At 38.4% G+C, this 20,098-nt stretch overlaps 1 protein-coding gene and 1 long non-coding RNA gene across 2 annotated transcripts in view; both read right to left on the bottom strand.

Moving 5' to 3' along the window:
• LOC149922857 (uncharacterized) overlaps positions 1-20,098 on the bottom strand; it is a 301,904-nt gene that overhangs the window by 148,537 nt on the left and 133,269 nt on the right. The window lies entirely within an intron of this gene.
• LOC149922861 (homeobox protein Hox-B4a-like) lies at positions 883-6,682 on the bottom strand. Its single transcript, XM_090163678.1, has 2 exons — positions 5,782-6,682; positions 883-2,022 (listed from the first exon to the last, which is right to left on the bottom strand). The coding sequence occupies exons 1-2, from the start codon at positions 6,440-6,442 to the stop codon at positions 1,613-1,615; spliced, it is 1,071 nt and encodes a 356-aa protein (XP_090019804.1). The 5' UTR covers positions 6,443-6,682; the 3' UTR covers positions 883-1,612.

Genomic DNA, 20,098 nt, shown 5'->3' with positions numbered 1-20,098 from the left:
CCGAAACACATATATACAGGAGCGCACTCACTCGACGCTTACTGACAAATGATAATACTGATTACAACTTTGGTAATTCGTGGGATTAAATGACCGTTCAAAAAGTGCTTTTTGGCGGGTAATTTTACCGTTATTTTCCCTACCGTTTAAGCTTATCTCAAAGCGTGGATGACTTTACACCCGCGAAACCTGATAATTTGATTTGGTAGTTTTAACGGGGGTTTTTTTCGAAGACGAATAGTATTTAAAATTACATAGAGTATTTTTGAGATTTGCCTATTCTAAAAGGCTGAGTATATTATAATCTACATTTTTTTGTATATATCAATATGTCAATCGCGTATTTTTTTTAATAATTCGTGTGGTAAAAAGCCTTTTATTTATTTTCGTATAGCAACCTCTTTAATTAAACGCATATTAAGAAATTTTATTACCAAGCTAATTCACCTATTAATTTCTAATTTAATTTCATGGGATTATGTTTACGCGATTGCGGTAATCGAGCGAACGTAAATTGTTTATACGGTTATGATTTAAATTACGTAAGATTAAAAAAAATAAACGCGGCTAAAATACTGTTCTTTGCTCCGAAAACGCGTTTTTCGCTCATTTATAAAAGCATCTTATTGGGGAAAACGTTTTTCGTCATTGTAAATTAATTATAGTATTTAATAATTGAGAGGATGTAATATAGAATGGCAATTATTACAGGCTATACTTGTATCATTAATCGGGCTTTGAGGCGTATTAGTAAAACCTACTTCTAAACGCAACACTCAAAAATGTTTTATATACTTTCATTTTGAGCGACTGATTCGTTGTCAGCCTTGTTATTATATTTTATACTAAAAACTGTTTCTTAATTATACCTTATATCTAATTTCCTTTTTTTTTTCAATGCCCGATTTATTTTAATTAATGATAAATTTATACATACATTAACGGCATTTTTATTTTTTAAATTATCAATTTTCTTTTTAAAATCATTCGGTCAAAACCTTTTATATAATTGCACACATCTAATTAGTTTTTTTTTATACAACTAGCGATATTGGGTTTTTTTAATTTTTTTGTGTATCTTGCCGCTATAGAACTTGGTTTCGTCTTAATTTCGGTATACGTATCAAAACCGTGGTCGTCTTTGTTCGAACGGCGGCCATCGTGATATCCCGTTCCCCAGCAAAAACCGCCTATGGCCGCGTACAAAACACGCTCTAGATTCGCGTCGATGTAAGCGTTAACCGTATATTTTTTTTAATACAAAGGTGGGATTACAGTTGTAAAAGGACATAATCGTAACGGCATGGGGAGGGATTAGGATATAGCTAAATATATTCGCCGATAGCTCTCCTAATTCACGATATTTACTATGTAGCGGCGAATTTCTGACAGAAGTGAAAATATCAGCGAACCGATAACAGTGGGATTTGGCGCTTTTTGTTGAGTGACGAAGGGGTTGTCTTCTTGATGACGTATTTTGACGTATATTTGTTGTAATACGGGTCGGGCTTTACAAACGAGAGTTTTTACCTTTTAATATATATTGTTTTCGCTGAATTCTGACGAATATATATTTATAAGTCGTAGGAATGGTCATACTCTAATACGAACGTCACAGTTCCGTTAGGCCGTACTCGGTTTTGGGCTCCATTTGTCCCGGGTGGGCGCCAATGGCGGAGCCGTGTTGCGGCCCCCCCGTGGCGGGCGAGGCCTGGGCCAGGCCGCTCATGTCCTGATGGTTGATGGCGTGTTGCGTGTGCTGCTGCTGTTGTTGTTTCTGAGCGTTTTTCTTGACGTTTTTGGTGTTGGGCAACTTATTATCCTTTTTCCACTTCATGCGCCTGTTCTGGAACCAGATCTTGATCTGTCTTTCGCTGAGGCACAGCGCGTGAGCGATTTCTATGCGCCGCCTCCTGGTCAGGTACCGGTTAAAGTGAAACTCTTTCTCCAGCTCGAGGATCTGGTGCCTCGTGTACGCCGTCCTCTGGCGCTTGGGTTCCATGCCGGAGAATGCTCCGTTGGCTGTGTGCAAAACGCGCCCATCAGCGAGAACGGAGACGAGAAACAAAGATATAAGATAATGGAATGAACGGCCCACCGAAGATGGAGGACGTACGTCATCCGTGCCACCATCGGTACGAGCGCTGATAGGCTTAGTCATTAACTTACGACCAAAATGGCGCGACGTTGGATCACGCGAAAAACAACGAGCTGTATTATTTACTTTAGACCCGTTTCGACCGCAATCGCCGACAAACTTCAAAGGGAAACTAAAACAGTTCTTTCACAGACTTACTTTCGTTTAAATTACTTTTACAACGGCTGTGAGGGACTATCCAGATCTAAATTGCGTAATTTTCCAAAAACAAAACCCATTGTCAGGGTATACTAAATTTATCTGCAGACATCCACTGTCGATTGGATTTCAATCTCCCTATTCCGACGCAATTTTAATATTAAGATTATATGAGGATTTCAATCTCCCTATTCCGACGCAATTTTAATATTAAGATTATATGAGGATTTCAATCTCCCTATTCCGACGCAATTTTAATATTAATATTATATGAAGATTTCAATCTCCCTATTCCGACGCAATTTTAATATTAATATTATATGAAGATTTCAATCTCCCTATTCCGACGCAATTTTAATATTAAGATTATATGAAATTCATTTGCGGTTTATAGAACGCGACAGAGCTGAACTGAACCGAATTAAGAATTCCTCGGCCAAGTATACCGATGAGCTCCACGAAAAGAAAACCGGTCTAATTTAAATAAAGCTGACACTAAACGCTTCTGGCTAGAAATTAAATAATTTTGATCGTTAAATTTTAAAATCATTAAGTTAAGCAACTTCGCAAACTATTTCATTAATTTATTTTTTTAATAAAAAATTGCTTATTTTGGCAACCAAAACTCCTTATTACCAATAACGCGAAGTCTTGGGAGCTCAGTACTCATATTTAAATATATTAATTGGAGTGACGTCAATGCAAATTTAATATTTTCTCATTGGAAAAAAAATTATATGGTAAAGATGAAAGTAATTTTTTTAACAGAATTCGTTTCACTTTAAAAAAAAGTGTATAAAAATGGTACCATGTATTTAATCAGGTAGACTGGGTGATATAGCTTCGCCACTTTCATCTATATCATTTTCAGAATGAATAATTAATAATAATAAAACGAATCGGATGAAAAAAAAAGATATATACAATTATTTTGAAAAAATACGCTATCAAGGTCGGTGTCTAGCGGCGGGAATAATTTATTCCACAAACCAGTCAAGCCTAAACGGTTCACGGTGTGTTCCTAATAATCAGACCGGTAGGTGCGAGCCAGCGAAAGTATAGGGGTAGAACAATAAAAATGAAAGTTAGACGAGACACTTTGTATGGATATATAATTACCGGTACTTGGAAATTATATTTATAGTCGAAATATTACAAGTTCACGTGATCCAACGTAAGACATTTTGCTAGAGATTTTTCCGCGGTAAATTTTGGTTTCGAGTAGGCCTAGGCTTACGGGGATGAGGAATTGGAATAGACGCTGGCGTACAAAAACCTCCCATCGAGATGGAAACCAAATGGCTTTGTCGCTGGGTTAGTTACGCTGGCGTCATCTTGGGGGTCCTCTTTCTATCGCATAGTTCCATACCAAACAACGTGTTCGACTTGAAATACAAAAAGGGAAATTTTTCACACTGTAGCTCTACGCTGTCCCCTGACTCTCATCCCACTGTGTTCACTCCAAAATGGGCCCTATTGTGTCGGTACCAGGACCAAACGTACCCGGACAAGGCGCGAGCTCTAAGGGGACATCGCATTCGATAGGCCTTGAAGTTAAAAACTCCAAATCTTGATGTTTTCCAGTAAGAGTTGGACTTCAAGCGATAACACGCTTAAAATTCATACGAAAATATTATATATTATATGTAAAACTTCGAGAAACGTTTAAAAACTACCCATTCTGCCACTCGTGATAAGGCTATATAATCGAAAGGCTGAATGCGCTGTTAGCACGTAAAATATTCATGCCAGAAAAATTTGAAATTTAATATCGACGGTTAAGAATTTAAATTAAACGTTTATCGTTTTTAAAGTGGTGGAAATTAACGGCAATTATGGTATTTACTTCCATTAATTAGACGAAAATGATTTTAAATTATTTTAGTTGGGGGCTTTTAAAGTTAAAATAATTGCAAGATTTATGGATTATGCAAATCAAACCCGTTGAAATTTGGCATTGTGCTATTTGATATTTTTTAATTGAAATTCAAATAATTTAATTTCGTGATAAGGATAGCCAAACTGTGTTCAAATTTATCCTCATACCAGCCTGTTTTTAACGTTCTCGCAATTAAAGTAATAATAAATGTTATCATGATTTCCAACTTTTAAACTTGGGGGTTCCAAAAAGAATATTGTAAGGTTTGTACTGATAGGACTTTCCGCTATTGGAAGTATCACTAACATCGAAAAAGGTCGATTTTTCAAAGTTAGTATAATTGGGGAAGAACTCGCGATGATTTATCGGTAGCGAACATCAATAAGCCTTTGTTGGGTACATTCGGGGCTTCCCACACCTGCGGTACCTATACGGTTCCCATTTTAAACTCCGAATGTCCGATATAGAATTGGGCAAAGGTGTATTGGAAAAGAGGCTTCCCAGAGTTAAATTGGTCCCAAGGGTGCCGTAAGTTTCCCCGAGCCAAGAATCCGTCCGGAGAAAAGACTTTTTCCCCGACGGCTTCGACTCCGCCGATGCCGAAGCGGCACCGAAAGAGCGGGAAAAGCTTCCCGCCAAAAGCGGCCAAGTCGCGCTACGCCGCCCGTATTTTCTCGCCAAGAATCGAAAGCTTATTACCGGCCGATTTTCGCCATTACGGCCTTCTTATAACGAGCGAATATTAAAGAAAGTGGAACGGTTATTTTCGAATAAAATTAAACTATTATAAAACGTTGGAATTATCGGTGAATGGGTGGTAATTGGGGGTATATAACAGGCGATTTACACTCGGAAGGGCGACTGGAAAATAAATGGGCAATCGGGGGGCTTTTTCGAAATAGGGAAAAGGGGGCCATTATGGGGAACGAGCGGGACTACAATATTCGCTCGCTCACTCGCTACAGGGCCAACCGTTCCCGAATTGATTTATTATCGAATTATCCCAACTAATCTAGGCGCCCAACCAACAAAAAAAGTGTACGAGTGTGTATATTTTAAAGCCGTAAGGCCTTAATACGTTACAACTACGGTAACTGCTACGAAGTATAAAGGTTGGGTACAACTACGGTAACTGCTACGACGCTACCGAGTATAAAGGTTGGGAGAGCGTCGGGGGAAGAAGTTGACAAAGACGTAATTTATCGCGGGGACGTCCATTTGTCGTAGCCGTTTTACGCTCGGCACGTGGAAACGCGACCATTACATTGTCGTTAACTACGCGCGCACACGATACACACTCGTAAAAATTTAGCATCGTAAAAATTCCGGGCTAGCATTCAAAAAAAGAAAACAGGAGAAAGGGGAAACAACGAATGATGGGTCGCCGCCACCCGCGCCCGCCGAGTTAATGAAATTGATGCTTCTGCTCCGGCTCGAAATGGATAATAAATAGATTAAGCGAGCGCCCATAAATAAAAAGAACGCGACCCAAACATTGAAACACGTGGCCTCGGAACTATACGATAAGCGGAGGTGTCGTCGAAGGGATTCTAATGGGAGATCGCTTAAAGGGTAAGAAAATTGGCGATTCCAACGTGATGCTCACCTGCATTGATGTGGACCTTTTTCATCCAGGGATAAATGACTGGCTGTCCGCCGGATGAAAGGGCGCAGTCCGGGTTGGGTAGACCGGGGCTGCCCTGCTGAGGTGGATGAGACGACGTCGTTTGGGGTGGTTGGGACCTTGGCAGTCCACCGTTGGGTGGCGGAGACGAGACGGGTGACCTGTGCGCGTGGTGCGTCGGTAAAGGTCCGTGCAATCCCGGAACGGGACTGTGACTATTCGCGACATGGTCTACGGACGGCGGTAGACCGGCGGAACTTCTGGGGATGGGTAGTCCGGCGGACGAGGTCAGACTACACGAGTGCTGGTAATAATGAGGCGAACTCGCGTGGTTTGTGTATGCCGTCGAGCCACCGTTTTCTTGGCTGTAACTGACAGTCGTGTGCGGCGAATTGACGCCGTATCCGTAAGGATGGTGGTGAGGCGGCTGTGGCCCGCCGTAATAGTCCGCTCCGTGCGTAGGAATGTAGTTTCCCTGCGAATATTCCTCGTTCGGTGGAAATTTAGGATCCACGTACGGCGGAGAGTTCATCAAAAACGAACTCATGATCATTAATTTTTGGGTGAATTGGATGGAAATAATTTTTCTTTGGGGTTGTCGTTTAACCGCGCGCTGGCTCCGCCTCTCGGCAGAAATTAGCATATCACGTGCGCGCCGACATCCAATAGGGTTGGTGGGCTTTGACCCGGGGCGCTCGCGTCAGATTGATCGATGACAGTGACACATTGCAACAAAATGGCGGCGCCGGCCATACCTGTAGGCTAGGCCCCGCCGCCCCGCGTCCCGACGCGTTAAACTTTACTTTTCGAACACAAAATACCCAGTTGCAGCGAGAGAGCCGCTCTCTATGAAGCCCGTTTGGAATTTCAACGGAGCGCGGACGGTCTGCTGTTCCGAATGCCGAGTCGAGTTCCCCGTCGTGGAAATGCCTACTTGAGAAAAGTCCTTAGAGGAACCCCACGTGCCGCTGGATTATTATCGTCGGTGCCGTTGGTGCGGCCTCTCCTCGATTGATATATCGAATGTCCGATTTAAGTTTATAGCGTTCGCCCGGTTGTTTTTTTCGGTCGGTAGTCGGTGGAGAGCTGGGAACGAATTAGCGGGCGAACGGGGAGAGCGTCGTCTCCGTCGGTAGGACTGGAACGACGCGCGAGAGAAAGTTTTCCAATCGAACGCGTACTTCTATTAAGAGGTATCTATAATAGTCGTTCGAAGGTGGCGAAAACAGCTGTCGGGCGCGTCGTACGAAACAGGGGCGAAAGCGGTTGCCAACGACGCGAGCGGCTGGCTCCAGACACGGACACACACAGACACAGAGGATGAAATCGCGGCAGCCGCGGAGTGCAGCGGCTAACGTGGATATGACGTTTCGAGCCGATTTCTCGCAAACCCACGCCACACTAAGTCTGATCAACGTGTGTGAGTGGCAGCGGCGTGTGGAAGGCGGCAGCGGAGGAATCGGCACCGACGGCGGCTCATGCGTAGAAGACGGTATGTCCACGGGGCATTTAACAGGTACTATAAAATATTCACAAATAATAGTCTGGGTGCACGCTGGTGTTCGAGCGCGGTTGGCTATTCGCTGTCGCTTGGCCCGCGCCTGAGCGAAGCCTGAACGTTGCCACCGCTTCCACCCCTCTTCTTACTGTATGCCCCCTGTTCCCCCTTTCCCGGAGAGGGAGGCAGGTCCATTTTTGGACAACCCCCGCGCGCCACTATGATCCCCTTTTTCTAGCCAGGCCCCCTCCCCCCCGCCCCGGTACCGTAGCTAGCACGCGGAACGTCACGCGGCACTCCCAGGGATCCTACAGCCAGAAACTATCGCTTCCCCCGGCCAGAATAGCTTCGATAATATTGTAAGAATGGATTCCTCGGTAATTTGGCGGGAAACGACACGGTTATCGCGAATAGGGTTCCATCTCTCGGCGAGTCGCGACATGTTTCTCAACGGATTTTTATTTCTTTTCGTAGCCGAGCACGCTCGTGGACGGTGATGTCGCGCTACACGCGCGCGTGCCGTTTTCGAAAATAAAAATAAAAAAAAATTTAAGTTAAACAACCGCGAATCGTTGGTGTTCTGGTGCGGGATGAAATAGGTATCACGAAGCCCAATTATTGTAACGTGTCAAAGTCGAATCGAAACTGAAGAACTTAAGGAGTGGAAATTCATAGACGTAATAGACCTTAAAACAAAATATGTAAATAATTTGAATAAATATTTCTTCTAAATTTTTTTATTACTTTCGTATTGAATACAGAATTATAACGCGTCTTTTCTTTAATGATTTCAAAGTCGGCCGTAGTTTTGCCAGGCGATTTATTTTATTGAGTGGCGGGTCTATCTGGGAATGGCTTGATAGAATTCCCGCAGCGTCCTCGACTTCCGTGGCTCCTCGCTCGACTCTGGCTGGTGCCCATAGCGGGAGACCTTCGTATTAGACCAGAGCCAATGAGTCGTAGTCAATTTATAGAAGTTTCGTATAGCGAGTACACGAAACGTGCATTCAGTTAAAAGGAGTCCCACTCTCTCTCTCTTATATCCAACACACTTTTAGGAAAGCTTTCTGGCTTTCGAGGCATTTCTTGGACTTTTTTTATACTTTATTTCTACTTGGCTCCTCTCTTCGGGTGCGCGCTGGTCTATACGTAGCACTTCCCTCGCAACAATCCATCAATTTAGAAGTCCGCAGGTGAAGGCGCGGGGTGAGCGGAGAGTCTTAACACCGCTGGGGTATCTTAGGAGGAACCCGCAACACGAGCTTTTTCTATGATAGCATTAGGGCCAGACATCGAAGAGTGGACTATAGAGCGGCCTTCCACCCGCTTGGACCCGCGGCTTCGTCTTTTTACTCGTCTCGTAAGAAGCGCGTTAAATCCGGTTTTGTCTTCCTTATAAGAGAGCTTCTTATCAGTCCAGCTATTGCCATCTTTTGATCGTCATTCGCGCGGAATTATCACTTTTCTGGCAACAAAATAAAGAGGTGAGTTGCAAATTTCTTTCTTCGTCGATTAATTTCATTATTTCTTCGTATTTGAGAATCGTCTTGTTCAGATGTGGCTTCTGTACTGTTAAGTGCTTAATGGACCTTATTTCGTTAAATTTGACGTGATGCGTCATAATAGAAGAGTGATTCGTAAGATGCTCCAAACGTGTCCATATTTTTAATATATTACATGCATTTTAAAATATCTTTTGATAATTAACTATGGATAAAAACCATGAAGTTCATAAAAGTATCAATTGATTTATTAATATTTATGAACCTCATAACAATTTGCGCAATTGTAACTGTAAAATGTATACGTCACGTTCTATACAGATATAATTTAGCGATAAATTAAGTTAATCCTTATTGTCGTTTGATTTGCAGTCATACAAGTCATAACATTACGAACACAATAGCCCCAAATGACTTTTCGAATATTTACAAACTCGATACTGCGCTTAGCGTCTTTAGCGATCATTAAACTACGTATAGAGGACGCATCAAAAAGTGTGAATATTACAGAGGTGTGTGCTATTTGAGTAAAGTTTCCATGAAGTACCGCGTAAGGTAAATTTAACAACGCAATTAGCCTAATGTTTATACATTCAGTAGTACCGTTCTCCAAATATTTAATGCGTGGAAATATTAAAGTAAAGGCACTACGAGGCCTGTATACCGTAATTACCAGGTCTGTAACGTCGATATAAGGCCGTTGTTCTGAAAGGAAGTTCGAGAAAAACGCAATTTTCCAATTTGAGTCCTCAAACAACCATTTGTTCGCCAATGTCCCCACCCTATAGCAAAACTAACAGTTCTTCAGGGCACAGCGTTCAACTTTTCCACACCCGAAAACAATCTTTCGTTCTTACTATATGGTAAGGCAATTTTTTATATCGAATTTTAAATGGAATATTATAAAACGTTTTCGGTTATTTTGTTTAAATGTAAAATCAATATTATTAGAATTTATAACGCTGTGAAAAATAAGGTCTGTTGTTTTCGAGGAAGTTCACCATTTCTCTAAAACTGACAAGGAGACGACCCGAGGTGTTACACACCGATTTTGTTCAAACTCGGGGGATTAGTAGACCTTCATGTAACTTGAAAAATCCAAAAGGGAATTTATTCAATGGGCAACGGTTTTGCCATGACAACGAAAAATGTTTTTGACAACATAAAATGGAAATTTTCCCATTGAAAATAACATGGGATTTGGACCGATTTTAAAATACCAAAATTATAAAAAAAATTAACGAAAAAAATCAAAATTGATGAAATTTGGATCAATTTGAACCAAATGGGTGAAAATGAACCGATATGGCTTATGTTGTCAAAAACATTTTTCGTTGCCATGGCAAAACCGTTGCCCATTGAATAAATTCCCTTTAGGATTTTTCAAGTTACATGAAGGTCTACCAATCCCTCGAGTTTGAACGAAATCGGTGTGTAACACCTCGGGTCGTCTCCTTGTGAGTATATTCTAAAATATTTCGTACGCTGCTTAGTGTATGAACGTAATTGAACAATTGTCTGCTACTTTAAACGAAACTAGCGCCAATCATATCTAGCTTTTGTTCATCCTGGTGCCAGAAAGTGCCAGAAATGCTAAATGTTAAAACCCGAGGATGAAGGTTAAGTGTAAAGGTCAAATGTCTTTCATTTAACATGTACACCCGAAAACTGTTTTTCTGTGTATTGATAAGTGCTTAAAATAGTTTTGTTGATTTATTTTGTTTATTAGTTTTTAGGATATGATGTCGCGCCTGAAGGCTATTTTCGCAATTTCTTTAACACCGGGAGTAACTTTAATTATCTATAATAAATTAAGTATGGTAATCAAAATGTAATTTTAAGCGCTAGCGTACTCTATACCTGAAAATATGTTTTAGGAGTGTAAATACTAAAATAAAAATGTACTATTGGAAGTAGTATTAAAGAAGGCATTGTTCAAAGTTCCACAGTATGTTGTTTTGAGGGACATTTTAAACTATTAGAATCTAGAGAAACTGATCATGAAAACTGATTTTGAGCGATATTGCCAACATGAAGGTGACGCGTTACAGACCAGGACTATTGAGATTTCCATTCCTTTTTTAATCTAGTCGCAATATCTAATATGCTTCACTCGTCTGAACCTATCATGTTTGACGATGGGCAACAACCAATGGGATTGCTTAATGTTACGCCAGAAGTGACGTCATGTTTAAATAACCTATTTCAGTAGCATTGCATGTTGGGATGCTTGTGATCGTGGGTTAAGATTTCCAGCTCCAAGTTGAGTCGACTGCTTCAGGTACCGTACCTCACTTTGCTCTTTGTCAAAAGGTCCATAATCGAATTACAGATTTACAACCCAGCTAAAGTAGTAGTGAATAATAGTTGGTTTTCGACCTGAAGTAATACAACGCCTATAAAGTGCTACATGTATTACACAAAATAAGGTGCTACTAGCATTTCCCAAAGTAAATTGCTACTAGTATTGCACAAAATAAAGTGCTACTAGCATTTTCCAAAGTAAAGTGTTACTAGTATTGCACAAAATAAAGTGCTACTAGCATTTCACAAAGTAAAGTGCTACTAGTATTGCACAAAATAAAGTGCTACTAGCATTTCCCAAAGTAAAGTGCTACTAGTATTGCACATAATAAAGTGCTACTAGCATTTCCCAAAGTAAATTGCTACTAGTATTGCACAAAATAAAGTGCTACTAGCATTTCCCAAAGTAAATTGCTACTAGTATTGCACAAAATAAAGTGCTACTAGCATTTCCCAAAGTAAAGTGTTACTAGTATTGCACAAAATAAAGTGCTACTAGCATTTCACAAAGTAAAGTGCTACTAGCATTTCCCAAAGTAAAGTGCTACTAGTATTGCACATAATAAAGTGCTACTAGCATTTCCCAAAGTAAAGTGCTACTAGTATTGCACAAAATAAAGTGCTACTAGCATTTCCCAAAGTAAAGTGCTACTAGTATTGCACAAAAAAAGTGCTACTAGCATTTCCCAAAGTAAAGTGCTACTAGTATTGCACCAAATAGTTCTACTTGTATTAAACAAAATAATGTTCTATTATATAATATTTTTTATCTTAATAGATAAAACAAGAAGAAAGTTTAAAATAATAAATGATATTGGCTTTCCAAAGGTAGAATTCCTGAATTTGATACGATAATCATTAGGAGTAGTGGTTTACATTTCATCATAGGTTAAATAAATATAAAACGCTAATAAGGTAAAGCTAATAATTATTGAGTATTAGACCTAAGCTCGATTTAATAGAATCCGAGATTTAACACAAAGAATCAAATCCTTGACTGTTCTCGGAAACCTCAGTCAACAGATTTGACAAACATTTGATGAGGCTCACGCGCGTTCACATAACAGTCATTTTAAATTCTGAAACATGATAAATAAATTATGAAATACATATTCCTATACAATGGGTTCCATTAAACGCTTATTAAGATTATCATTGTTGACACGAGATACGTAATAGGCAGTTCCGAGTCTCTCGCGACAGTTACAAAGAAATAAAATTGCCAACACAAAACTGACTGTCAATGTTCAATCGTACGGCCCACACGCATTCTCTCGAATGATTTTACACACCATAAATAAAGCGTAATTACCCGGCATGGGGTTACATCTAAATTTGTCAAGTGGAACTATATTGCGTGCCTTCGTAAAGCGTAAAGGATTACCTAAAACACAAGCAACCCTGCCCTCCACCCCAACCAAATAATATTGTGGCTTCGCGTTTAAGCCGCAGTTGAATTGTTTAAATGCAAATCTTTGAAAACTGCATTCCCAGAAATACAAATGGGAATTTTACAGATACAAGAAGGAAAAATATCCCACGACTGAACAGAAGGCATTGCACCCTGATGCTTCTTTATATCTCGCTCTCGCCCCGAACCAAATTCGTACTGTGCAAACCACCAATTATCCAATCTTCCTCATCTAAAAAAATTATCCAATTTTCTTCGCCATAAACTACATACTATAGCGTATACTAAGTTCCAGGTTATAATTCAACTCTTTGGATACGGTTATTTCTGAAAGCCTTTCTTAATAATTAAGAGCGAAAGAAGCTATATGGTTTTTAATTGTTTTACTAAGAAATTCCGAGTCCACTATCTCAGTCTATAGACCAATGTAGAAGTCAGTAGCTCCATCTATATGTAATGGCGCAATTATGATATTCGATTACTGCTTACGTAAAGGACAGGCTCGTTGGATCCTTGACTAGGCCGATATAACGGCGTAGTCCCTGGCGAATCGCCTCTAAAATCGTTGGCAAAGACGACACTTTGATGGATCTGCTATCACGGGTCTCCGCACGTGGCCCTAACAACTTTGTTTTCTAAGCAACGACGTAGTCTCGAGCCCGTCTATATAACCCAAAATATTCCAAAGCCGTATACACGAACGTGAGAGGTTACCTAAACGCGTCTAAAGGTCATCTTATTGACTTTCTATAAAGAGAGGTCTTTCTCTTTGTCTAAGATTGATTCGCCAATCCATTTATATATTCGGGTCTATACGTCCGTTACATTTCCATAAAGATATTCACGAACTAATTATTGGTAAACTTATCTTCCAAAACCGCTTCATGATATACAGTTCCAACTCGAAAATAGCTATAATTATTGGTTACCCGGTTTCCTTGATTGGTCCCTGATAAGAAACGCGTTTTATTACAAAGGCAGCTCCCGCAACGCGTTTTTCCAACACTATATATTGATGAAGAAGTTGCGTCGAACGCCTGAGTCAGTTTAATAAAAGTTTCACACCTTCAAACCGCCCATTAATTTGAATAAGATCGAAGGATTGAGGAAGTGCCTCATCACGTTTCACACTGTTATTTAAAAGAATTTAGATAAACCACTGACTCTTTTTAGTTCTTTCGAAGCGATTGGTCTTCGAAGTACGGTGTTTTGGTCTCGGGTACATAAATATTAATTCATTGACCCTCGTGGCAGTCGTATACTCGAAACTTACTGACGGCATTTATTTTTCAACTGGCAAATTAAGTACTTATACAGGTGCTCGATCCCTAATCTCCATCGTCTGGGTTTATTTATGAATAGCTAATAATACCATTATCATATTTTAGGCATAAATAAATGCGCTATAATTGAAATTATAATGTCATGAAATTTTCCTGTTAATTTCATATGCAAAAATTCGGCATATAATAGACGAACAAGTCGGGTAAGGTACAATACACTTTTCGAGCCAAAACGTTACAATCCCCCTCAGCCAGGGTTGGCACAATTTTGCCAAGGGTGGAAAAAACCGGGTGAAAAAAACTAGATATTTCCGCGGTTTTTCCCACCTATTGTTTTCCTGTTAAAAACCGTGTGGAAAATCGTACTTCCATGGTTTTTTCCACCTCTAGTGGCAAAATTCAATAAAAAATAAATAAAAGCAGTATATTCTTCTATTCTATTCACTCTTCTTCTGGTCTATTCTATTTGCAATGACCAAATTAGTCACTTAATAGATATATCAATGATTTATTTAGCATGAAAAGAGTCTTTTCCACTTTTTTCCGGTTTTTTCCGGTTTATACCAGTTTTTCCCACATGTTTCTGCCTCTTATTCTTAAAAAAAATCAATTCGGCCCGAAAATCATATCAACATATATTCTTCCTAAATATAAATAAGTATATTATTGTATCAGTAGATTAGCCAGGAATTTAGTTCAGGGGGGGGGGGGCACTTAATTGAAAAAATAAAAAAAATAATTGTAAATACCACGCGTTTCGGGGGGCATGTGCCCGCTTTGTCCCCCCAGGCTACGCCACTATTTTATATCATACTTGATACGTAACAATTGATATTATTATAATATCATTATTATCTTTAATAACGTATACGTTACTGATAACGTAGTATCATAAATTATCAATAACTAATGAATACGAAATCGGTTTCAACCGCCCACCTGTTCCGGTAAGCACTATCAAACTGTTACTTTTAAAAATAGTAGTAAAAAAAGAGATCCGTCATTTATCCGATAGTAAAACTGAATATTACAGAAAAAAACCATAATTTTTAATTTGCAGCCTAATGAAATAGCCCCCGCACGTCCCCTTTCCCACACAAGCCCACCCACCACCCAGAATATCTTTTAATGACAATAAGGTAGTAATGTAATTATATAGTCAATCAATATAAGATTCTTCCCCTTAAATTTAAAAATCAATAACTATCAAGAGAACGGAGCCAAAAAAATCTGGTTCTTTAACGCGATAAAACCCGTTTTAAAATGATTTTTTCCCAGTTCCTTCCCTTTTTAATATTATCAAAATCCTGGCTCTTTCGATCAATGCAAAGGGGTTTCAAATGACCGTCTTGCCAAATGGCAATAAAAAAGCGCGGATGACTCCGGCGAAAGCCTGAAAATCGCACCACAACCTTGTGCACGATCTCTTTCGGTTTATTGGTCTATTTGAGGAATTTATGAATGGGAAAAAAGGACATTACTCAAAACAGAACGCTAAACGGTGTGTCATCTACAACAAGTTTTGGAGTCCCCACGGTCGACACGCGTTTACAGTAGTCTTATACAAATGATGATAGGCTAAATTTATTTTTTATTTCAACGACGTTTGATAGACGGCGTTCGTTACGGAGATCGTAAAATTTATTTACGTCGCGTGCGAAGAAATAGTAAATTTAATTTAACTTCAGCACCCCGACAAGTCAGAGACAATTTCTTTTTTTTTTACTATAAGTAACTTAATAAGTATGACGGCTAAGCATTGATCTTGTATTTGGTTCTCAATAATACCAGAAGGATTTTTATATTTCTTAGAGATCCATCTACCCATGTTATTTGCTAGCTGGATGGTTCTATAAAATCTTATAGAAAAAATTAATTTTTCTACATGGCTTTCAATGGATGGTTCTATAACATTTTATAGAAAACTATAGAAAACTATAGAAAATCTAAGGTTTTCTACACAACCATACCCAAAATTTCTGTAGATGCTATAGAAATGCGGTCAATTTTTCTACAGGATTTAGAATACATTTTTGTAGAATTTCAAAAGAAACTTTTGTAAAGGAAACATTAGAAAAAACGTAAGGCATGACTAGGAATGGCTGTTAAAATTTATAACATACTTATGTTTAATTATTTTTCTTATGGTATTACATCCTTAAACGGAATTCAAGATTAAAGTAGCCCTAAAAGCAAATCAGAAATTGCAATAGTAATTAAATCTGAATAAGATTAAAACGCGAAATTACAAATTAATTTATTTCAGTTAATTTCGCCTTTTTTAAACACGTTAAAATATTAATTGAATGCAACGGCAAAAACAAGAGTTTTAAAGCCACGATAGAAGCGCACCGTATAGGGGTTAATTAGGTAGTATTTTAATTATCCGGGTAAGTTTTAATAACCTTTTTGGATACGCTCGGGCAGGCCTTGTTTATTTTTCTCCGTACAATATAAAATGTCGACTCGGGCTTCTTAAAATTGCTTTTTAATAACTATTCCGGTTTTCTAACCGTATAAATTCTCATCGCGTTATTAAAAGAGAAAGTTAACTATACAATTAAGCAATTACCTTTTGTTTAGGACGATAGTTAAGCTTTCAAAAGCGGCGCGTTTACTTGCATGGTAATTTTTGTAGGAGAACGCCGCGATACACTTTACAGAAAGTGCGCCTTTTTTGCGTCAGGAGCAAAACAAAGGCTTAAATGTCAGCCCTATACGTTGAAACGTTTATACCGTAACTCCAGTAGCGCCCCCTTTTAACGTCGAAGCTACAATTTCAGAGCTGGACACTATTTGAATGCAAATTTTGCCGTCTTTCCCCACCCAACTCTTCGTCACCCCCCCCCCCCCCCGGGGGGGGGGGTTGAAAAAGACACCGACTTTTGCTCATTATATATTCAGTCAATGCAGGCCTGCTTTAATCCAAATTTCCCGCCGACAGAGAATAAATATATAAGAAAAAATGGTCCAAGCGAACCAGTGAATACGTATAACTCAATAGCGGTTTTAGCTTTCTTTACAAGAATAATTTTTATCCCAGCATGTCGTCGATTTAATTTATTTCTATATTAAAAGTCGCTTGATGACTTAGGCCTAAGGTGGTGCCTTGGGTATTAGCCTAGCTGATTATTATTGAAAAAGATTATTAATATTATGTACGCATTGTTTTAAGTGACGGGACGGCTAATTCTTGACCGCTTTTCGATTGATTTTTCCGCAGACTTTGCGGTGAGGTTTGTGTTTTCAAAGTGTGTATTGATAAAGGCGGATTTTTAAAACAAAAGATTGTATATTTATGGGTGGATTACGAAATACGTATGGCGGTGTATTTTTAAATTTTCCTCTATAAACAATAGATATTTATTTCGCCATTTTTTATACTTCGAAGTTTTTCTTCAATATTTAAAATTACTCGACTAGATTAAAGGGGTAGTATTATACCGAATACCGTGTTCCAAGTGAAAAGTCGAAAAAATTATCACTTATATCTTTTGGTAAAAGTGTCACGGGATTAGAGTTGTAAGTCGGAAAATGACCGAGGCCTTTTTTTCCGGAACATTTTCCGTATTTTCCCGGGAAAAAAAAGTATTCATTCCATGATTAGTCTAATATTGTTTGCGAATTGAAATAAAGCGGCATTTTCGCCTAATTTTTTCGAATCTAAAAGTAAATATAAACCTCTAGACAAGTTTAAACTGATTAACAATGTAACACTATTAATGTTTTGTAGTATATTATAATTTATATCGATAAAAACATTAAAAATCCTTAAAAAGTAATTTAAGTTTAAATTTTTTACTTTTCCGATTTGCTGATAATTTTCTGGAAATCTTTCCGCATTTTATTTTTTTAAATTAATAACTATTCATGATTAATCTTCTTCTATTTGATGAATTGCGCGTTGTTTTCCGAAATATGTTTCCATGGAATCTACAAATAATTGTTTAGAACAGTTTTCTGTTTGCGGTAAAACAAGAAAATGTGGTTATTCACTATACTCTGATCGCGGCCATTTTGTATTTTTCATCAAATATCAACAGTATTTATTTTTCTAAAATTAAATGTCAATTACAGTTGAAACAAAAAATGTTAAAAAAATAAATAATAATAATCAGCTAGGCTAATACCCAAGGCACCATCTAGCAACTTTTAGAGCCTTAAAATCAGGTGGCTAGGTTATACGCGTAGGAGGGTGGTGGAAAGCCCATCATGCCACGTTAGCTAACTACGCTAACTATTACCTTTAACCTCAACAAGTTATATTTCGGAAAGTGCAGTTTTCACCTTCCTAGTGGTAGTGCCGTAATGTCCGTATGCGTTTCCCACGCCATCTTGTAAAATGGCGGCAAAAACACGCATTTCCGTGTTTACATCAAATATCTTCAAATCATTCTTAGCAAAAGTGTGGTGGTTCTTATTGGTTATAGAAATAAATAAATTATATACTATAATTTATATGTACGACTAATTTATGGTCTATTATGAAGGGTTATATGACCTTGTAAGACTAATCTTCATGAGCAAATTACTCTCTCCTCAAGTACTTAAAAAACGTTTTCACAAATTAAATCCAATAATGACACTGAGCACCAAACAAGCCTCGACGTCTGACATTAAATCTTATTAATTAATCAACTAAATATCACTAGAACTATTTTAAAGAAGCCCAGAATAATTTGAAAAATTCGTCATGGTGATTCTAACGCACTTTAAGCAATAGAGGAATGTCTGATTTAAACATAAAAAATGTGTTATATGCTAAATAGAAAAAGGGCCTTTTTATAGTAAAATTGCCCTAAAAGCAGAAAGCCTTTTTTTATAAAACCGTGGCTCTGAAAGCAGAAAGCCCTTTTAATAATACTGTTGCTCTAAAAGTGGAAAGCCCTTTTTAGTACCGTTGCTCTAGAAACAGAAAGCCCTTTAATAGTACCATTTCTATAGAAGCAGAAAGCCCTTTTTATAGTACCATTTCTCTAGAAGCAGAAAGCCCTTTAATAGTACCATTTCTATAGAAGCAGAAAGCCCTTTTTATAGTACCATTTCTCTAGAAGCAGAAAGCCCTTTAATAGTACCATTTCTATAGAAGCAGAAAGCCCTTTTTATAGTACCATTTCTCTAGAAGCAGAAAGCCCTTTAATAGTACCATTTCTATAGAAGCAGAAAGCCCTTTTTATAGTACCATTTCTCTAGAAGCAGAAAGCCCTTTAATAGTACCATTTCTATAGAAGCAGAAAGCCCTTTTTATAGTACCATTTCTCTAGAAGCAGAAAGCCCTTTAATAGTACCATTTCTATAGAAGCAGAAAGCCCTTTTTATAGTACCATTTCTCTAGAAGCAGAAAGCCCTTTAATAGTACCATTTCTATAGAAGCAGAAAGCCCTTTTTATAGTACCATTTCTCTAGAAGCAGAAAGCCCTTTAATAGTACCATTTCTATAGAAGCAGAAAGCCCTTTTTATAGTACCATTTCTCTAGAAGCAGAAAGCCCTTTAATAGTACCATTTCTATAGAAGCAGAAAGCCCTTTTTATAGTACCATTTCTCTAGAAGCAGAAAGCCCTTTAATAGTACCATTTCTATAGAAGCAGAAAGCCCTTTTTATAGTACCATTTCTCTAGAAGCAGAAAGCCCCTTTTCTAGTACCATTGCTTTTTAAGCAGAAAGCCCTTTTAAAGTACCATTGCTTTTTAAGCAGAAACTGAAACCCCTTTCTATAGCACCATTGCTTTAGAAGCCGAAAGCCCTTTTTATAGTACCATTTCTCTAGAAGCAGAAAGCCCTTTAATAGTACCATTTCTATAGAAGCAGAAAGCCCTTTTTATAGTACCATTTCTCTAGAAGCAGAAAGCCCCTTTTCTAGTACCATTGCTTTTTAAGCAGAAAGCCCTTTTAAAGTACCATTGCTTTTTAAGCAGAAAGCCCTTTTAAAGTACCATTGCTTTTTAAGCAGAAACTGAAACCCGTTTCTATAGCACCATTGCTTTAGAAGCCGAAAGCCCTTTTTATAGTACCATTGCTTTTTAAGCAGAAAGCCCTTTTTAAAGTACTATTGCTTTTTAAGCAGAAACTGAAAGCCCTTTCTATAGCACCATTGTTTTAGAAGCAGAAAGCCCGTTTTATAGAACCATTGCTTTTTAAGCAAAAACTGAAAACCCTTTCTTTAGCAAAATTGCTTTAGAAGCAGAGAGCCCTTTTTATAGCACCATTGCGAAAGAAATCATGATACAACGGTGATCTCGTACGAAACAGAGAGAAAAAAGAACATTAATATTTCATTTCGATAAGCATGGAATTGGAAAT

The sequence above is a fragment of the Leiobunum rupestre genome, chromosome 11 (genome assembly GCF_980474605.1).
Source record: "Leiobunum rupestre chromosome 11, qqLeiRupe1.1.hap1, whole genome shotgun sequence".
In the NCBI taxonomy this organism is placed as follows: Eukaryota; Metazoa; Arthropoda; class Arachnida; order Opiliones; family Sclerosomatidae; genus Leiobunum; species Leiobunum rupestre.
This window is presented reverse-complemented; position numbering and strand designations above follow the sequence as displayed.